The 20,096-nt window shown below is 36.8% G+C and overlaps 1 protein-coding gene across 1 annotated transcript in view; it reads left to right on the top strand.

Moving 5' to 3' along the window:
* Nucleotides 1–20,096, top strand: part of Golga5 (golgin A5) — a 33,999-nt gene that overhangs the window by 2,169 nt on the left and 11,734 nt on the right. Inside the window, exons 2-8 of the mRNA XM_020174925.2 lie at nucleotides 1,365–1,928; nucleotides 5,910–6,137; nucleotides 7,586–7,805; nucleotides 8,238–8,361; nucleotides 9,839–10,042; nucleotides 13,281–13,451; nucleotides 16,295–16,423. Of these exons, the coding sequence (XP_020030514.1) occupies nucleotides 1,394–1,928; nucleotides 5,910–6,137; nucleotides 7,586–7,805; nucleotides 8,238–8,361; nucleotides 9,839–10,042; nucleotides 13,281–13,451; nucleotides 16,295–16,423 (1,611 nt within the window). The 5' untranslated portion in view covers nucleotides 1,365–1,393. The remainder of the gene's footprint in view (nucleotides 1–1,364; nucleotides 1,929–5,909; nucleotides 6,138–7,585; nucleotides 7,806–8,237; nucleotides 8,362–9,838; nucleotides 10,043–13,280; nucleotides 13,452–16,294; nucleotides 16,424–20,096) is intronic.

Here is a 20,096-nt window from a genome sequence, read left to right as displayed (position 1 = left end):
GACAAAGGTGTTGAACACATCCAAGAAATGGTTGTTGGCTTTTTAATAATGCTTTTTCTTTTCTATATCATGAGGGTTAATTACTTCATCATTACCTTCATCTTCCGTGACACACTTGATATATAAGTAAGTATATGTGCATGTGTTGAATGGGTGGTTATGCAGTCAGCCTTTTTTTTTTTTTTTTTTTTTTTGCGGCACTGGAGTTTGAACTCAAGGCCTCACACTTGAAAAGCAGGTGCTCTTACTGCTTGAACCACTGCTCCAGCCCAAAATTGAACTTTTTATTCTAAACTTAGCTTGATGTACACCTGGTAGGTACTAAATATTTGAATTATTGAAAGTGCGCTTTAGACATACTATGTATGCACACCTAAATTATCCATGATAGTGTTTCAGTATAACATTGATAGCTTTGTATTAATCAGGTTTTTTTTTCCAAGTTTTAGTGCTTTGAAATAAGCTTCAGAAAATTGTGTTTATTTGGTTGTACTGGAATTTTGCTATGTGTCATTTGCTATTTGGATACGTATTAATTTGCTAAGGCTGCCATAACAAAGTGTCACAGACTGGGTGGCTTGGACAATGGAAATTTATTTTCTCGCAGTTCTAAAGTCCAACATCAAAGTGTTGGCAGGGTTAGTTTCTTCTGAGACTTCTCTTTTTGGCTTGCAGATGGCATCTTCTCTCTGTGTCTTCACGTGGTCTCTCTTCTCTGTATGTCTATTTGTATCCAAATTTCCTCTTATTAAAACACCAGTTTATTGGATTAGGGCTCACCATAATGACTCATTTTAATTGCCTCTCCAAAATCAGCCACATTCTGAGGTCTAGGAGTTTGGATGTCAGTATATGAACATGGTGGTGGTGGGAGGGGATACAACTCAGCCCAGAACAGATGCTTTTGCTACGTTAAGATTTGTCCTTCATTAAAATTATAAGGAAAATAGTTGTGGAAGTTGTAATAATGGTAGTAGTCACTACTAAAACGAATGCTTACTATATGCCAAGCATTTTGCAAGGTGTTTTTTATGTATTTCATCTTAAAATCATTTTGAGCTGAACGTGGTAGCATGCTCCTATAGTGCCAAGTACTTAGGAGGCTGAGACAGGAATATCAGTTGTGCCTAGGAGTTCAAGGCCATCCTGGACAACTTACTAAAACCCTATCTCAAAAAAAAAAAAAAAATCCCCATTTTCTAGATAAGTTTTCTCAGCCTCAGTTGTTAGTTTGCTCAAGATTACCTGGCCAATAAGATGCAGGCTTAGGATTTCAACACAGGATTGTCTCCCCATAGAGCCTAGCCTTAGCTGTTACACTGCTGTTGTTAAGTCCCACTCATCTTTTCATGTCCTTTTTACAGGTTCCTCAATAGGTTGTGCTGCTACCGTCATGTCTTGGTTTGCTGATCTTGCTGGAAGAGCAGAAGATCTTTTAAATCGAGTTGATCAAGGGGCTGCAACAGCTCTCAGTAGAAAGGAGAACACTAGCAACACCATCTATAGCAAGAGCACTGACTATGCTGGACTTCAGCAAAATACAGATTCGACCTACCAGACTGGGCCTGAAGACTCTTACATTTCTTCAGAAGCTGATAGCATTCGGAACCAAAAAGCCACCATCCTTGCTGGCACTGCAAATGTGAAATACAGACCGCTTGCAGAGGCCTCCCATCCTGTTGAAAGTGCATCTGCTCCTAGGCCTTCATCCCAGTTTGTGCGAAGGAAAAAGTCAGAACCTGATGATGAGCTGCTATTTGATTTTCTTAATAGTTCTCAGAAGGAGCCCACTGGGAGGGTGGAAATCAAGAAAGATAAGGGCAAGGCGCCTGCCATTCCAAATGCTCAGACACCAAGTGTCAGTTCTGTGAATACCAGTGCAACCACCACCAAGGCCAGTGAAGAAAATTCTGCCAGCCAAAGCCATGGTAGTTAATCAGTGCTGTTTCTTTTTGGATGAAGCAAATTGAATATGTCGTCGTAGGTTAAAATGTTTTGGTAGCATTTCTCATCCACTATTTCAGTATCTGTTCCTGCTGGTAAAAGAGCAGGCTCGTTATCAATATGTGGTGTAAACGAGGGTGAGGGAGGATGGATGCCATAGTTAATGTGGAGTTACAGTAGAGACCTTTGAATGTTGTCTGTTGAGTACCTTTACCAAACGCAGCATCTAAGAAATTTAAGATAAGAGGAGATTATAAAATGATAGGAAGTTGTACCTCATATATGTTGTGGGTTTTTGTGTATTTTTTTCCCTACATCCTCTAGAAGTAAGGCCAAGACTGAATTATGATTCAAGATGAGTTGAGAGCATCGACCTAGCAGTGAATTAGAGTTTAGAATGCTGGTTTGCTTTTTTTTTTTTTCCTCTCAGTGCTAGGGCCTGGCACTGGGCTCTACCAGCTGAACTTCATCCCCAGCCCAGAACTGTGGTTTTAAATTACTTAATGAGCTGTGAAGTTACCTTCACAAGTATATCTTCTCACTGGTAAAATGAAGTTAACATAGTAAAGTGGGCCCTAGTAAGCATTTTAAAATAGCAGTAAGCATGATAGATTTTTGTGAGAATTCTTTATAGAGCTGATGGTTAAATAGAAGCACGGTCTTAAAAGTTAAAGCTTCCCCGTTGGTTGTGGGTTAGTAAAGTGTATATCTTCAAGGTAACTGTAGAGGGGCATGGGCTTGAGGTTTTTGAAAAAGGCACATATACTTGCGGTTGACTGATCATACTCATATGCTCTCAACTTTCTTTTGGTTAATTACACAAACATTTGCTGAGAATCTACTGGGTGCAAGGTTAAAAAAGTGTCCAGTGGATAAGATAGAGATGTCAACAAGTAATTTACATACATAGTGTAGTAAGTGAAATAGTCAAAATGTTTGTAAGTGTTGTGGAAGCTGAGGAGGAAGTAACTAATTGCCTAAGGTATTAAAAGGATTCAAAGAGAGTCTCTATTTTGAAGTGGGTCTTTAAGCATGAATAGGAGTTTGCCAGCTTAAAAAAAAAAGTTGGAGACAGCATTCCAAGCAGGGAGAAAAGATTATATATAAAGAGTTAATAGAGTAGAAAAATGTATAAGAAACTCTGGAAACAGTAAGTGTGAGATGTACAGTGCTGAAGAAAATAAGGCAGCAAAGAAAGTTGGGAGCTGTTTTTGAAAGGCCAATATAGCATGATGTTTAAACCCATTTGTTCCTCTAGACCATTGTCAATCACTTGTGTAGTTAATAAAAAATGAATTATTGGTACCTCCCCAGACTTCCTGGGCCATATTTCTTGAGGATAGTGCTCTTATCTTCATATTTTTCTGTATATATATTTAGATTTTCAACAATGCAGTCGTATCATCTGTGGATTAAGACTTTCTTGTTAGCCCCTTTTTTTTTTTTTGCAGTACTGGGATTTGAACTCAGGGCCTACACATCAAGTCACTCCACCAGCCCTTTTTAGTGATAGGTTTTTTTTCAAGATAGAGTTGCGCAAAGTCTTTGGCCAGGCTAGCTTCAAACCACGATCCTCCTGATCTCTACCTCCTGAGTAGCTAGAATTACAGGTGTGAACCACTAGTACCTGGCAGCCCTTTTATTTTTTTATTAAATCTTTTTCTTGGGGGGTGGGGGGCTTTACTTCATTGACACTAAGACTTGACAATCTATTTTGTGTCCCATTTCTTATCTTAACGGGAATACTTTTGACTGGTTAAGCTTGATTTTATGTTAGGTTTTTTAATAGGTATTTAAGGTTAAGGAGATGCCCATGTAAAGTAGTTTGAGTTTAATGTTGAATTTTAGCAGGGTTTTTTTCCTCCACCTATGGAGACGATATATGATTTATCTTCTTTAATATCAATATAATATTCAAATAAATTGACTTTAAAAACAAAACCAAATTTAACTTTCTGTTGGCTAATACTCTGTTTAGGATTTTTGCATTTACTTTATAAGTGAAATGGAGCTATAATATTACTAGATTTTAGTATTACAGTTATGTTAGCCATACAAAGTGAATTAGAAAGGGTTCTCCCTTTTTTTTCTTGTCTTAGTCAGCTTAAGACTGAGATTATTTTTACTCTGAATGTTTGCTAGAACTCAGTATTAAAACCCTCAGGGACTGGGGCATTCATAATGAAAAATTTTAACTGTTGACTCAGTTGGCTTTTCATTTCTTAAAAATTTGTCTATGTCATATATATTTAGGGAAGATTACTTTATTTCAGAAAACATTAGAGGTATCACCAATGAAACTTTAACATAGACATTAATGCATTGATGCTAACCTTACAAAACCAAATTTTGATCACACATACTGCGTGAAGAATATCAATATCTGGCATATATAGAACCCTTACCATGGATCTTATACACTGTGCCAAATGCCTGGTTTTTTGAATAACTTTAAAGAAGTATATTGTCATACAATAAGATGTGCATAAAGCATACAGCCTAATGAGTTTCAGCATGTGCATTTTAAGATTTATCTACCTAATATTGTTTATATCTCCCAGGGAACCACTTCTGTTATGTTGATCCTCTCTAGTATGTTTCTTCACTATTTTATTGAATTCTGAGTTCTTTGGGTTTATTTTTGCTACTTTTATAGCCTCTGAAGATAGATGCGTACCTCATTAATTTTATTCCTTCCTGTAAATATTGAAGGCTATAAAAATTCCTTCTAGATATTATTATTTTGGACATTTCAAACGTGCTAAAATCATGATACTCTCTCATGTTACCTGTTATCTGGCTGTGGTACTCAACAGCTCATAGCTATTCCTCTGACCTGGAACAAACTCATGGTCTTTCTTCCTCAGCCTCCCATGTGCTGGAATTATAGGCATGGATCACCAGCCTAGCTGTCATTGTGATTTTAATTTGCATTTCCCTAATCACTAGAGATATTGAGGACTTTTTCATGGGATTGCAGGCATGAGCCACCACCACCCATTTGTGTGTATATCCTTGTAAAGAGTTCTTTTTTGCCCTTTTTTAGTCAATTTCATTATTTTTGGAGGTACTAGGGTTTAAACTCAGAGCTTTGCACTTGGTAAGCAGGCACTCTACCACTTGAGTCCTTTTTCTCTGGTTATTTTGGACACAGGGTGTTACTTTTTACCCAGGGTGGCCTGGACCACAATGCTCAGCTATTTGTTGAGATGGGAGTCTCACTAACTTTTTGCCTGTGCTGGCTTCATACCATGATCCTCTTGATATCCACCTTCTGAGTAGCTGAAATTATAGGTGTCAGCTACCAGTGTCCAGCTATAGTTCATTTTTTAATCACATAATTTTTAAGTAAGTAAAAAGAATATATGAATTACATTTAATACAAAATTAAAAACAAGATGAGTGAATTCATGAGGCACTTTGTAAAACATCTTAGATTCCAGTTTGGTATATAACAAATTACTGTGACCTATTATTACTCTCCTTGCCTTGAAACCTGTAGCTATTCTCTAGTGCCTTCCTGATATGGCAGTATTGGGGTTTGAACTCAAGACCTCACACTTACCAGGCAACAGTCTACCACTTGAAGCACACCCCCAACCCTTGATAGTTTCAATGTTAGAGACTTCTCCTGTTTTTTGAAAACTGTTTCAGAGACATAAAAACTGAAACCTGGCCACATAAATTATCTCTGCTTTTCTTCTTCCCAGTACTGTACTCTTACATTCTCTGTAACAGTTCATTCAGTGTGTCTAGAGTTTTGGGATCATTGGAGGTCTATAGACTCCATTTGTGAGAATGGATTTTTGTAAGTGGAAGATCTGTTGAGAATTTAAGTTCATGATATTTTTCTGTCATTTTCGCTATAACAGCTCACCAAAACGTATCCTTCCAAAGTATGCTGCTAATGCATGTGCGGCGACCATGTCAATAAAACAGAATGTACTCTTTTTTTTTCTTTACAGAAGTTGCTAGTAATTCACATGTTCACCCTGAAAGCCATGAGGATTCCTCAAAGGAAAGCACATCATCAAATGCTGCCTGCACCGATCACAGCTCAGCACCTAGCGATGGCGACCAGTCACATGAGCTGTCTAATCTCCGACTGGAGAATCAGCTGCTGAGGAATGAAGTCCAGTCTTTAAACCAGGAAATGGCCTCATTACTTCAACGATCCAAAGAAACTCAAGAAGGTAGGGCTTTATTTCAGTTTTTCAAGATTAGGAATTTAACTTTCAAAAATTAGGAATTTTACTTTTCAAAATAAAAGCTTTGTATTGAATTAGAAATAGTTTAGATAAGACTTATAGAATGGTATTTTCATAGAATATAAGGCCTAATTTTAGAAATTAGGCCAATCATCCTCCCACCAATCCAAGCTATAGAATATTGACTAGTTTGGTCTTTCTTTACGAACACTGACTTTAAGAACTAACAGGGGCCAGACATTAATAGTTGTCTTGTTCCTTTGGTTTATTTATTCTGAACTTTCAGGGGAAACTGTTCCTGAATAAAAGATGGGATTAAGTAAAGTAGTAGACACTAGTAAGCAGGGTCATAATATTGTTTGCTCCAGGGCTTAAATAAGTATGGAACTCAATTTGAATAGTGCTCTGGGGATTGTGCAGTGAGGTGACCTGAAATTCCTCAGAAAGGATTAAATAACAAGGAAATAATCTCATGACTGAGGTAGTGACATGGAAGGGGTGAATGTTGTAAGTGTGGGTGATGAGAAACTTAAAGAGAGGAAATGGCTGCCTTGATTTCTGGGGCTGAGAGAAGAGTGAGGGCACAGTGCGCAAAAAGTTTTGCCCAGATACGGAAGAAGATCCAGCAGAGCAGAATAGGACCATTGCCTAAGAATGATTTTAAGCTAGGTATGGTGGTACACACTTGTAATCCCAGCACTCAAGAGGCCAAGGCAGGAAGATTTTGAGTTTGAGGCCAGTCTGGGCTACATAGCAAGACCCTGTCTCAAAAAACCATGACTTTAGGAAAAAAAAAAAAAAAAAACCAAACTTCACTTTGCCTAGACTAATGTAGGCATAGAAATAAAGCTTTTCCTGGATTCTGTAAAGTTGGCTGCAGTATTAAAGAAGTTTTCTTTTTTTCTGTGGTGGCAAACTAATTGCAGATGGTGTATGAGGGTGTGGAAATATCTTTTTGTTCTGAAATGGAGCACTATATTTCTCTTTTTGCTCCACTTTCCTAGGTGAAAAGAACATCTTTTGCAACAGTAATTAAGTGAACCAGATTCTTTCCTGTTTTGTCTTTAGGTCTTATTTTGTTTTGTTCTTCCTAGAGTGTACCTTTGATGTGGATTTCTATTCCCTCACCTATTTCTAGCCAAATTCAGAAAATTCACTGAAGATTTTTAGTGTTAACACTGCTTTCTCCTAGTTTTGTCTCCCAATTCCTTTATGATAGTAGTTTCATGCCACTTTCTAGTCTGCTAAATTTAATATTGGTGTGACTGTTGATCTTGAAAAGTGGGTGTCCTGTTTGGGACAAAAAAGCTGAAGGTATTTGTAAGCTCCTTATTTTGGCAGTAGCTAAGGTACTAAAGTAACTTTCTTATGTATGTGTGCATGAGAAGATGTGTTTGGTTTTCCTTGAATAGAGAAGTTTTATTTTTTTATAGAATTAAACAAAGCAAGAGCAAGAGTTGAAAAATGGAATATTGACCATTCAAAAAGTGATCGAATAACTCGAGAACTCCGAGCCCAAGTTGATGACCTGACTGAAGCAGTTGCTGCAAAGGATTCCCAGCTGGCTGTACTGAAAGTGAGACTCCAGGAGGCTGACCAACTGCTGAGCACACGCACAGAAGCTCTGGAAGCCTTACAGAGTGAAAAGTCTCGGTAGGTAATTCTATTAATGGTGAAAAACATGAGCTAGATTCTCTCTTTCCAGTGTAAGTAATGGTAAACATTGTAGTGTGTCCTCACTTAGGAAAAGTTAGCTTTTTGGAAATTTACAAGAGGGAAAATTTATTTGGTTGGAAATGTATGTAATTAAAATGGATTCATCATTTGAACCTCAAAATGCATTTTTAGCAAATCTGAATTTAAAAGTATTTGAAGAGCATAGTGTCATTAATCTTTCAATTAATGATATGTACTTTATTTGGAAGCCTACAAGTATAGATTACATGAAATGAAATGAAAAATATTTCTCTAAGAATGTTTTAGATGAACTGCCTTTTTTGTGCTTGACTAACTCACAGAAATTATTCCATCTTGTCACTGTATCCTGTGGAACTGTATTATTTCACATGATGCATTGTATTTTAGAATAATGCAGGACCACAATGAAGGTAGTAGTCTACAGAATCAAGCTCTGCAAACTCTTCAGGAGAGACTGCATGAAGCAGATGCCACTCTGAAGAGAGAGCAAGAGAGCTACAAACAAATGCAGGTTAGAAGGGGTGACAAGAGTGTTGTGTTGATATATGGCAAGGAGGAAAGACTTTGTGCTTCTTCATAACACATTCTTTAGTAAAATACTGCAGTGTTTCAGAAAATTTTCTTTCTGTGACAGAAACCCAGGTACTTGAAAAATTAGTTTGACCCTTGCTAAATTTACTTCATTTTATGTGTGAAACATATTTTAAATAGCTGATATTAGAAGTACACATCTTATACTGAATTTGATTGTGTAATAGCAATTACCATTATTTGAGTATATGCTAGCATGGGACATCTTGTCTGTTCTCTTTGTTTAAGGTTTTTCTAATTCTAGCTTAATCTGATTCATTTCTTTTAAGAGAAAATTGTATGATATTTAGTATTTTACTCTTAAGAATTTTTATGTCTAGTTCAATCTCAGTCCTGCCTGCACCTTATAGTTACCTGTATAATATTTCTGATGCCCAAGTCCCCATTCCCAGAAAATTTGATTCTGCTGTCTGAGGCAGGGCCCAGGCATTGGTAACTTGCTTTTACAAGATTCATAGGTGTGTCCAGTGGGCGGCCAGGGCTGTGAACCACTGGTCTAGCTTCTCTATCAACAGGTGAAAATAGTTCAGCCCTGAAAGTAAATATCAAGTAATGTGGTTTTTTAAAATTTTTATTTTAATAACATTGTATTTAGTATATCTGAAGTACAGTTGTGCAACCCTAAATCTGAAATGCTCTAACATCCAAAACTTTTTGAACACGATACCACAAGTGGAAAATTCTGTACTGTGAAACCATTTTATGCGCAAAATTATTTAAAATATTATGTAAAACTACCTCCAAGCTACGTGTATACGATGTATATGAAACATAAGTGAATTTCATGTTTAGACTTGAGTCCCCTCCCCCATAATATCTCAATATATAGATGCAAATATTTCAAAACCCAAAAAAGTCCAAAATCTGAAACATCCCAGGTATTTTAGAAAAGGGGTATTAAACCAGTTTATCTCAGCATCTCAGTATTAAGAATTAATAGTGAGATATTTTACATTATTTTTTTACATATTCATTCTTTAAATGATGATATTCATATTTCAATTCCATCACTAAATTTTATTTAGGAATACTTGCTATGTATTACATGTTTCCATTTACATGAAATATCCAGAATAAGTAAATTTATGGTGAAATAAAGATTTATCTGGAAAATTTCTTTAAAAAAACATTCCCAAGCCCAGTCTTGGAAATTGCAATTGAGTAATCCTGGAAAAGTCCTTGGGTAGCTGCATTTTCAACAAACTACCTCATTAAGTTTGATATGTTGCCATGTTTTGGAGCCCCAACTTTAGATTTTTTTATTTGTTAGCTCCTAAAAAAATAACTTTTCCCTCATTATGTTGTTGGTTTGATGTAATAAATCCCATAAGATGTCTGAATGAGTGGTTGTAAAATACACCTCAAAGCTACATGTATGATGTGGAAATTTATCACAGAGTGAGTTTGCCGCACGCCTTAATAAAATGGAACTAGAACGTCAGAATTTGGCAGAAGCAGTTACGGCGGCAGAAAGAAAATACTCTGATGAGAAGAAGAGAGTTGATGAGCTACAGCAGCTAGTCAAGTTACACAAGTCGAATTTGGAATCGTCTAAGCAGGAGTTACTTGACTACAAGCAAAAAGCTACTAGAATACTCCAAGTAAGCATAACATAGACACTTCTGAATGTTAAGATGTGCCATTATCTGAGAGACAGTGGCACTCCTTGTGGGGACTGTGAAATGATTCATTTTGTGTTTCTCCTTTATTTCTCCATGAATTTACATATAAATGGGATCATATAATATGTGGCCTTTTGTGTCTGTCTTCTTTATGTTTCCAGGGTCAATCCAGGTATTTATGCACGTAGCATGTATCAGCACTTCATTGCTCTTTGTGGTGGAATAAGATTTCCTTGTATGGCTATAACACAGTTTTGTTTATCCATGTAGTAACTGGTTTATCCATGTAGTAACTGAGAACTCCATAGGACTTCAAGCATATCTGTAACCCTAACCTCCTGACCTTAGTTTTTGACTGCCTGCTCTACAGGCAAGGAGTAGGGGTGTCTCAGTCCCCAAACCAACTTCTTCATTCTCTTCCACTAATAAATATTTTGTCTTCTGGAAATAAAGCTTAAACTTACATAGTCGCTTAAAAAACCTCACAGGGTCATTTTAGGGGAGCATTTTTCCGTGGAAAGAAACCTAAGCAATTTGTAGAATAAAGTTACTGGTGCAGGACAGAGGGCGCTTGAGAGCAAAAGTCCTTGAAAAAAATATGCCTAGGGGTGTAACAGATCACTGAGGGATGCGCTGAGGAGATATTGTATAAGAAGAAAGTTGAAGGATGAGTAGGAAGAGTCATGCTATGGAAGAGATTTCAGATAGAACAGCCTGTGCCAGAGCTAGGGAGCCTGAGAGAACATGCTGTTCTGGGGGGAGCTCATGCCCCAGCATGCAGTGCTAGAGATTAAGAGATGGGAGATAAAAACCCAGTGACTGGCTGGAACCAGATTGTGGAGAGCAGTGTATCCTATGCAAAGGAATTTGGGTTTTATCCTGTAGGTGATGGGGGGAAGGGTATTAAAGAATTTAAGCAGCATATCAGATTTGAGTGTAAGAACTATGGCATCAATGAAGAGGTTGGGCAAATGCTGGACATCCATCTTATTCATCCTGTATCCCAGCACAGTGCCTGATACTCAAGAAGTCATTGGAAGCATTGAAGGGATAGGGATGAAATGGTGAGAGCAGAGGCAGGTAAAGATAAAGAGGTGAGTAAGAAATAAGGAGGACCTGATCCAAGTTTGTGGCAATAAGGATGGCAAGCAGGACAGCCATTATGTCTTTGAAGATAGAATATATGAGACTTGGAGACTTAATTGGAAGGATGGAGGGAAAGGCAAATGGAATCTAGGATGATTGGTTTGTCCAGGTGATTGTTGTTTCCTCATACTATAAAAGGGAAAGAGAGGAGTGACAGCAGGTTAGGAAAGAAGGAAGTTATGACAAACTATTGTGAAGTTGCGAAGTTGATGTGATGTTGAGATGAAAGTGTCAGGTGGGTAATCAGAAATACAACCCGGCAGAGAGGTGTGGGTACTAGCCATGGGAGAGAGCAGGTGAGTTGGGAATGTAAGTAAGAGGGGAGAAGAGCTAAGGGTTAAATGCACAGTCTTATTAAACATTAGCATTTACAAATTGTACAAAGGAAAGGAGCCTGCAAAAGAAAAATCCTGAGAAGGGGAGTGGTCAGTTTACAGAGAACTAGGAAGAGAACACCGGCCACCCTACCATCCAAGGAAGCCAGGCCAGCAGAGGAGTTCCCAGTGGGGAATTATGGACAGATAATGCAGCTACTGTGATGTGATAAGGACCAGGCAGAATTCTTGGTTTTGGCACTGAGCCATGCCTGGGAATCTCACAAGGAGAGATCCAAGGTACGTTGGGAGGTGAAGACATGGAGACAGTGACAGCTTGATCATGGTAGACATGATGAAAGGACAGTAGCTAGATGGGAATTTGAGGGTTAGGAGTTTTGTGAGTTAAGAAAAAACAAAATTATGTAAATTATCATGTTCGAAAAAATCCATTAAAGTTTGAAGAAGGATTTGGAAACCACTTAGAAAAGGAGGACTTTTTTTGGTGGAAGAGAGTTATTTTAAAATATTTATACTTAAGATGAAAGCTGTTAGTCCTTGTTATTTAGTACTGGTCTAGAATTGGAATTTATAAACTGACTTTTGCAAGTCAGCTTTCTTCTGACTCACCTTCCATGCCAGGGGATCATAGGCTTTCTTTGTAAAGGGCCAGGTGGTAAATATTGTAGGTTACATGAAGACTCAATCACATGTGCTTTGTTTTTACTTTTTACAGTGCCTTTTGTGAATGCCTTTAAAAATGTAAAAAATACTTTTAGCTCATGGGCTGTACAGAATCAGACCTCAGTCCATTTGGCCCATGGACCATAGTTCATGAACTCATGCTTCACAGCACTGCTAGATTAATCCTCCTGAAATGCATCTCTGGTCAGATCACCCTCCTATCCAGCTTTTGATACTTTGTTTTAGCCTACCAAGGAAAATAAAAATATTTTAGCCCACCATGTAGAACCCGGCATACTGTGTAAACATACTATCTTAGTGCATCTCTTGTCACTTTCTTATACAGCCTCTGCTTTGCCCTGGGTTTTCTCTGTACTTTTTTAAATCCTAGCCATATTTCAAGGCCAGCATAAATGCTACCTTTCAAGTGAAATCTTTTTTTTTTCCCAGAAGTGGTTTTCCCTGCTTAGAACTCTGACTATATCTGTCCTGCAACTTGAGCTTATTGCTGTCTGGTGGATACTTGTAACTTCTCTTCTAGTTTATGAGCAGAAGGTACTTTCTTGAGTGAGAGATGTTGTCTTTATTATGCAGAGCACTTCGCACAATGCCAAACCCATTGCAGGTGCTCCATAAGTATTTGTTGAATAGAATGTGATAGGAAAAGAAGCAGAAGAAACAGAAAAATCTTGCTTCTGAGAAGTTTTCAACTATAACATAATGGTAGAACTAAAATACAGCAACTTTGTACAGCAGGATCTATTTATCCCTATGGTTTTACTAATCTGTGGACTTGCTTTGATGTAGATAGAATTGGAATGTTTCCATGATGGGCTAGTTTCTGAGATCAGATGAGATCAGGCACATTTAGGTGGTATGGCCATAGACCATACTAGTTTCTGTATGATGGGATGATACTCACTATACAGACTAGTTGGGGATATAACTCATTGGTAGAAAGTATGCTTACCATACATGAGGCCCTGAGTTTGATCCCCAGCACCATCAAAAAAAAAAACAAATATACAACTAAAATTTGCTTTGTTTAAATATACTTCTTTGTTTCATAATAGTCTAAAGAAAAATTGATTAACAGCTTAAAGGAAGGCTCTGGTTTTGAAGGCCTAGACAGCAGTACTGCTAACAGTATGGAGCTAGAAGAACTTCGGCATGAGAAGGAAATGCAAAGAGAGGAAATACAGAAGCTGATGGGTCAGATACATCAGCTCAAGTCTGAGCTGCAGGTAAGAGTCACTGTGATTCACCTTCCAGACAGCCATTTCCTCAGCACTCAGTTGGATTTGAGATTGAGTCTGTATCTGGGGGGAAGGGGCATCATTGAAATGTGTGAAACTTCTGCTGGAATATTAATTACCATATAAAACGAATCTACAGCAGTAGTTCCTTGTCCATTGACTGACTGTGATTTTAAGGGAATGACAAACATAGTAACCAGATTCATTCATTCAGCAAATACTTACCAAGTGCTGCTGTGTTCCTAGGCTTGGAGTTATAGCACAGAGCCAGACAGAATCTTTAGACTTATGGATCATACATTCTGGTGATTATAAACAAATCAGATTTGACCTTCTCTGTAGAATGTTTTCTGATATTAGAATGGGCTCTGGAACGGTCTTTTAATTATAGTTTTATGTGTAATCTTATTACTTATAGTTTATGTATAATTACTGTATTTAACCTAAAGGTAAAATTGGGTCATTTATTTCAAATAAACATGGGATCTTTGACATAAATATCATAGGAGAGAGTGTCTGAGGATGAGAAAAGTTAAAAGGGCAGGATAATAAGCCCTTTCATTAAAAATCTTTCTTTTTTTTATTGTTTTATTATTCATATGTGCATACAACACTTGGGTCATTTCTCCCCCGTGCCCCCACCCCCTAAAAATCTTTATTCATCTGTGCGTTCTCTCTGCAAGTTCTTAATTAGCAGGACTTTTATGGACTACAAAAGAAGTGTGGAAGTTGTGAGAATAGGATATCTTGTCTAGCACAGAGATCTTAGTTCAGAGGGACCTGAATGTAGATCCCATCTTTGGTACTTAACAAGCATTAACTGGCATAAAGTAGTTCGTCCCTCTGAACCTTCATTTCCTTATGTATAAAGTGCAGCTAAACAAAGGTTCTTTTGAAAATAAGCGTGATATGTGAAGGATCTAGCATTGTTCCTGACATGTAGTAGACCCTCAGTAAACAATAACTGCTGCTATTTCTGGATATTTTTTATTCTTTAAAGCAGGATTTAAAAAAAAAAATTATCTCTTTGTTTTTTTGTTTATTTGAACTCAGGGCTTTATGCTTGCCAGGCAAGTATTCTACCACTTGAGTCATGTCTCCAGCCCTCTTTGTGTTGGTTATTTTTGAGATAGGGTCTCGTTTTTTGTCTGGGCTGGTGTGGACCATGATCCCCCTACTTTACCCTTCCTGTCACAACTGAGATATGACAAGCACTCACCAGCACGTCCAGTTTTTTCCATTGAGATGGAGTCTTGCATGTTTTTTTGCCTGGGCTGACCTGGAACTGAGAACCTTTTAATCTCAGCCTCCCACATAGCTGGGATGATAGGCACATGCCATTATGCACAGCTTTTTCCCTTGAAATGAGGTCTCATAAGCATTTTTTTTTTTTCCTGGGGCTGGCCTCGAACCTCAATTTCCTAGTCCTCTCCCCATCCCAGCTTCCCAAGTAGATTAGCTAGGATTACAGGCTTGAGCTAAATTTGTAAATTTTTAATTTCAAAGAATTCAGTCCTGTGAATTTAGAAATTAAGTAGATGCTAAATGTATTCATACCTGTTCATGTCTTTTGGATGAGATTATGAAAAATACGATTTATTTAATATCTCATCCTAGCATCATAAATGACATTACCCATATTCCTACCCCTTCTCAAGCAGTTTATGAAATCTATAATAAAAAATACTAGATCTAGCAAAAAAACATAATTAATAGTCATAATAGCTATCATTTACTAAGCACTTAAATGTCAGGATCCCACCAAACACTAGACTTATGTCCTCACATTTGTTCCTTACCATAACCCTGTGAGGGAGATTATGTTATTCTCCTTTTGTAATTGAAGAAGTTTAGACACAAGAAGGACAGTAACTTGCCATCAGAACCAAGATTAGAACTCTAATTCCGAACATACGTGCTTAACCAGTGTGTATTCTCCCTACTGCTCAAGAATTTGTCTGATTTAGTTCAATTGATGACAGTTACTTTACCTTCTGTTAACCATGAAAACTCCAGATAGGGAAAATGATTATAATTATTGCTTTTTTCCTCTAAATCAACAAAGTTGTGTGAGTTTAGAGACTTGCATTATGATTATCTGGAAATATTGTTAATCTCAGTTCTTTAAAACTGTATGTAAAGTTCAAGAGTTTGTAGAGATGAGTATAAAATAGAATGTACTAAAAGGTAACACGCAAAATTAAGGTACTGATTTTAACCTTCTGTAGTAGTATATGAAGTACCTATGCTTAACCCATTAGGGAAAATATAGAAACCCAGAGTTATGTTCTTTGCACTGGTAGATTTGACAGGAAATCTAGAAAGTGTTTTTTGAGTTTGAAGAAGAAAGAGTAAGGTAGATGGGAAGATGTAAAGTCAGATAATAGTAATAAAGCTAAAATGCTAGCCTCAGGTTATGTCAGAGAACAGCTGTATTCTTTCAGTCTATTGATTACACACACTAATTATAAGCTGCAATAACAGGGAGCTAATAGACTGAAGTTCTTTTTTGGAGTTATACTTCTGTTCTTTGTGAAATTGTTAATTTTTTAACAGAGACATAAGTCTTTGAGAGCTACTGTCTACTTACACTCATGAAGCCTGGTGGCTTGTGTGTTGGGCAGCTGCAGCACCCTGTTCATTCTGCTCACTGTTAACTATATAACCTAGTGAAGGTGATGGGTAATATGCTTCTTATGGGCTGAAACCAGTCTCATCCATCTGTTACCATCTGGGGCCTGCTGAGTGCAGTTCATGATAGGGGATGGTTGTTCAGTATGTTAAGCTGAATGGTTGGTTACTGCTTTCACATGTAAAGCTGTTCTTTTTAGGATATGGAGGCTCAGCAGGTTAGTGAAGCTGAGTCAGCAAGAGAACAATTACAAGATCTGCAAGACCAGATAGCTGGGCAGAAAGTATCGAAACAGGAACTAGAAACAGAATTGGACCGAATGAAGCAGGTAAGTGTTTGAGATGAAAGAACCCATCCTCTAGCAGTCACATGAGAGTCCTCCCAGGAAAGCTTAGAGCAGGGGCCTTACACTCTTTGTTTTTTGCTTAACAGATGAAAAGTAGAGGCACAAAATGGTGATAAGACTTGCCTAATATTGTAAAACTAATTAGAGAATAGAATAAAACCCAGTATTCCTGTTTCAGAGCCCAGAATTTTTTCTACTACCTATGTCTATATTATATCTTCTTGTCAAGGTATATGTATATAGAAAACTTAAAAACATACTAACTCATTGATTTTTCAGAGTTTATTATATTTGTACTTTCTAGGAATAGTATAATTTGACAGAAATACAATGTTAGTGCCATTTATTTGTTCTTTCTGTTTGAGAAGAAATGCTATTCTTAAAAATCACATTTAAAATTATATTTCATTATTCACATTGATATACTTATATAATAGTTTCCATATTAAGACAGTTAATATTGAATATGTTTATACCCTCATTTTCAGAATAAGATTCTATTCTAATGTTAATATCTAATGTGCTGAGTTGCTACATTGTTATCGGCATTTAGTATATATTGTCTTATTTCATATGGTAAAATCACTACTATTCTCTTCACTTGATTCTGGGTGTATCAGTTAGAACATTTCCAGCTTTGTGTATTCAAACTTTTTTTTGCTTTTATTTTTTCATGTGTATTTTCATTCTTTAAGGATTTTTTTTCATTAGGGTTTATTATGAAAGTAGTACTTAAAATTCATTTCCTAAGTAGTAAAAGAAAAACTCCCCATGCAGCAACCTGCAGGGTATGTCATAGGCTGTTTTAGATAATTTAATTTAACATTAGCTGTCCTTTCAGAAACTGCATTTTAATTTATTCAAAGAGCTGTTTTATATTAAAAAGCAACAATTTGATGTGCTTGATAGTTAAAATAATTTTCACTTTTTATTAATGGCAGATGGTTTTACTGTACTCTTTTTTTTTTCCCAGTGACTTTTTGTAAATGCAGTAGTGAAGTAGAAAAAAATGAGCTGAATGTAGCTAGAGGGGACTTAATTTAGTAATCACATGTTTTAGATGTAATGCTTTTAATCTTAGGATGAAATGTGCTCTTTATTAATTTAAGTAATGTCAGCTTTCAGTTTTGTGCTAGCCTAGAGCGAGAAAGAAACATATCCAGGGGGTGTGCCTAGTAAATTGTCCTACCCTAATTCCTATCTGTCTCTTTTCTCATGTATCTCCATTATTTCATTCTGTAAAATGGGCAGATTAAGCTAAATGTCTAAAGTCATCTCTAGCAGTGTGATTCCTTGTCACCTTCGCTTCTGCATACCTCTCCTACTACTGTCCTGCCCCTACTCCTTTCTCACAGATGAGCATAATGCTTTTGGAAGTGCATGGTAGCTGATGGCTCCTCCCTGTTCTGCATCATACCTTAGTTTTTTGGGTGTAGTTTTAGGTCAGCATGTGTTCTGCTGTTAACATTCCAACCTGACTGCATGCATTGTACAGGCTAACAGTGCAGTAGAGTACTTGTGAGTGAATCTAGCTCTTACTAATGCTAAACAGAACAGATCCAAAATATTGCCTGATACATTTAAGCATATGAAAACTGCTCAGTGTTATTAATCATTAGGGAAATGTGAATTGAAACCACAATGAGATACCTCTACACACCCACTAGAGCAGCTTCTTGTAAAGACTGACAGCTGCAGTATTGGCAAGGATGTGGGAAGATTGGGACTCTCTCTCATTGCTGTGGAAATACAAAATGGTACAGCTATTGTGTATTTGAAAATAATGCAAGTTTTTCCTTTAGGTTAGATGTGCATTTACCATATGAACCAGCACTTGTGTTCTTCTGTATCTACCAAAGAAAAATGAAAACATGGCCACATAAAGATTTGTGCTTAGATATTCATTTCTATGAATGTTTAGAAAGACTGAAAACTAGAAAGAACCTAAATACCCTTCAAGAGTAATAAACAAATTAGGGTATATCCATGCAATGAAAAACTACTCAGCAAATAAAAGGAATGGACTGTTGATAGAAGCTACACATGGAGGAATCTCAGAAACATATGCTAAGTAAAAGAAGCCAACCGGAGGCAAAATATTACACACTGTAATGTTTGTTTATAGACATTCTAGATAAAACCAAAAAGATATAAAAGATAAAACCAAAGTAATATTAAGCAGATCAGTGGTTATCAGGAGCCAGGGAATATTTCCAGCAAGGGTTGAATGCAGAGGGCATAAGAGAACTTCTTGAGGTGATGGAAGTTCTCCATCATGACTGTGATAATTGACAGCAAATATCAAACACATATGACTTTATACTTAAAACTGGTGGATTTTATTGTGTGTAAATTAAACCTACATAAAGCCGATTTTCATATATTTCTGATAATATAAAAAGAAAAAACATAAGAGACTGCAACCTGAATTATCCGTTGATTGTGTATGACTTTTTCTCCCATCAGATGATTTATAAATCTTTTCCCTACCTTTCAGAAACATATGCCCCACATCTCAGTGGAGTATTAAAATTTGTTTGAAGTCGGGGCTTCTCACCTGCTAGGTATGAGCTCTACTGCTTGAGCCATGCCTCCAACCCCAGAAACATGATTTTAACGGCTATATAATATTACACAATAGGGATGGACTGTCATTTGTTTAGTTGTGTTTCTGTTTTTGTTTTCTAAACTTTTTGCTATGATTGGTATAAACATCTTTAAGTCTTTGATTCTTTCAATTAATTACATTTCTAGGAAGATTGCTAGATCAAAAGCTTTACATCTTGGGCTGGTACATGGCTCGAGCAGTAGAATGCCTGCTTTGCAAGTGAGAAGCCCTGAGTTCAAACGCCAGCCCCACCAAAAAAACCAAACCAAACCAAAACGCTATTCACCTTTAAGGCTTACATTTTGCCAGTTGCTTTTCAGAAGGAGTTTGTATCAATTTGTTTATCATGATAAAATTCCTCTTTGCATCCTTGCCTACATATGTTGTTAAAAGTTTATTTGTTTTATTAATAGGTTATATGAGCTAACTTATTGCCTGACTTACATTTCTTTGATTACTAGTGAACATGAACATTTTTCCATGTTTGTCACTAGGAATGCCATTGTGTCATGTCTTTGACAGACTTTGCTAAATTATTACCCATAAAGCTTGTGCCCTGCCCATTTGTAATCCACCAACAGTGTGAGAGTTTTTTCCCCCAGCAGTGGGAAGCATAGTGTTATGAAAAGTTTGAGTTTTGCCAATCTGCAGTGTGAAAAAATGGTATCTTAGAGCAATTTAAATTTCTGTTTCTCTATGATTAAAGCTTAGACAACTTTTCATAGTGTTGAGGAGCCATTTCTACTTTTCTGTGAACTGTTTTATTATTGTATATAGGTCTTTCTAAAAAATCATTTTGTAGGATCTCTGTATATTAAGGAGATGAGTCTTTTGTCTGTGATATGAATTCCTAGTTTGTCAATTGTCTTAGTTTCCATATGGCTTTTATTTTGTTTGGTGCCATGCAGAAATTTGGTTTTTGTCCTCACCTTTATCATTTTTTTTTTCTTCCAAGGCTTCTAGATTTTCAGTCATGGTGCATTTTCTGAAATTATAAAGAAATTCACCTATGTAGGTTTCTTTCAGTACTTTAATGACTTCATTTTG

Source organism: Castor canadensis, chromosome 3 (genome assembly GCF_047511655.1).
Source record: "Castor canadensis chromosome 3, mCasCan1.hap1v2, whole genome shotgun sequence".
Taxonomy (NCBI): Eukaryota; Metazoa; Chordata; class Mammalia; order Rodentia; family Castoridae; genus Castor; species Castor canadensis.
Note: the sequence above shows the minus strand (reverse complement) of the source record. Positions and strands in the feature narration are given on the sequence as shown.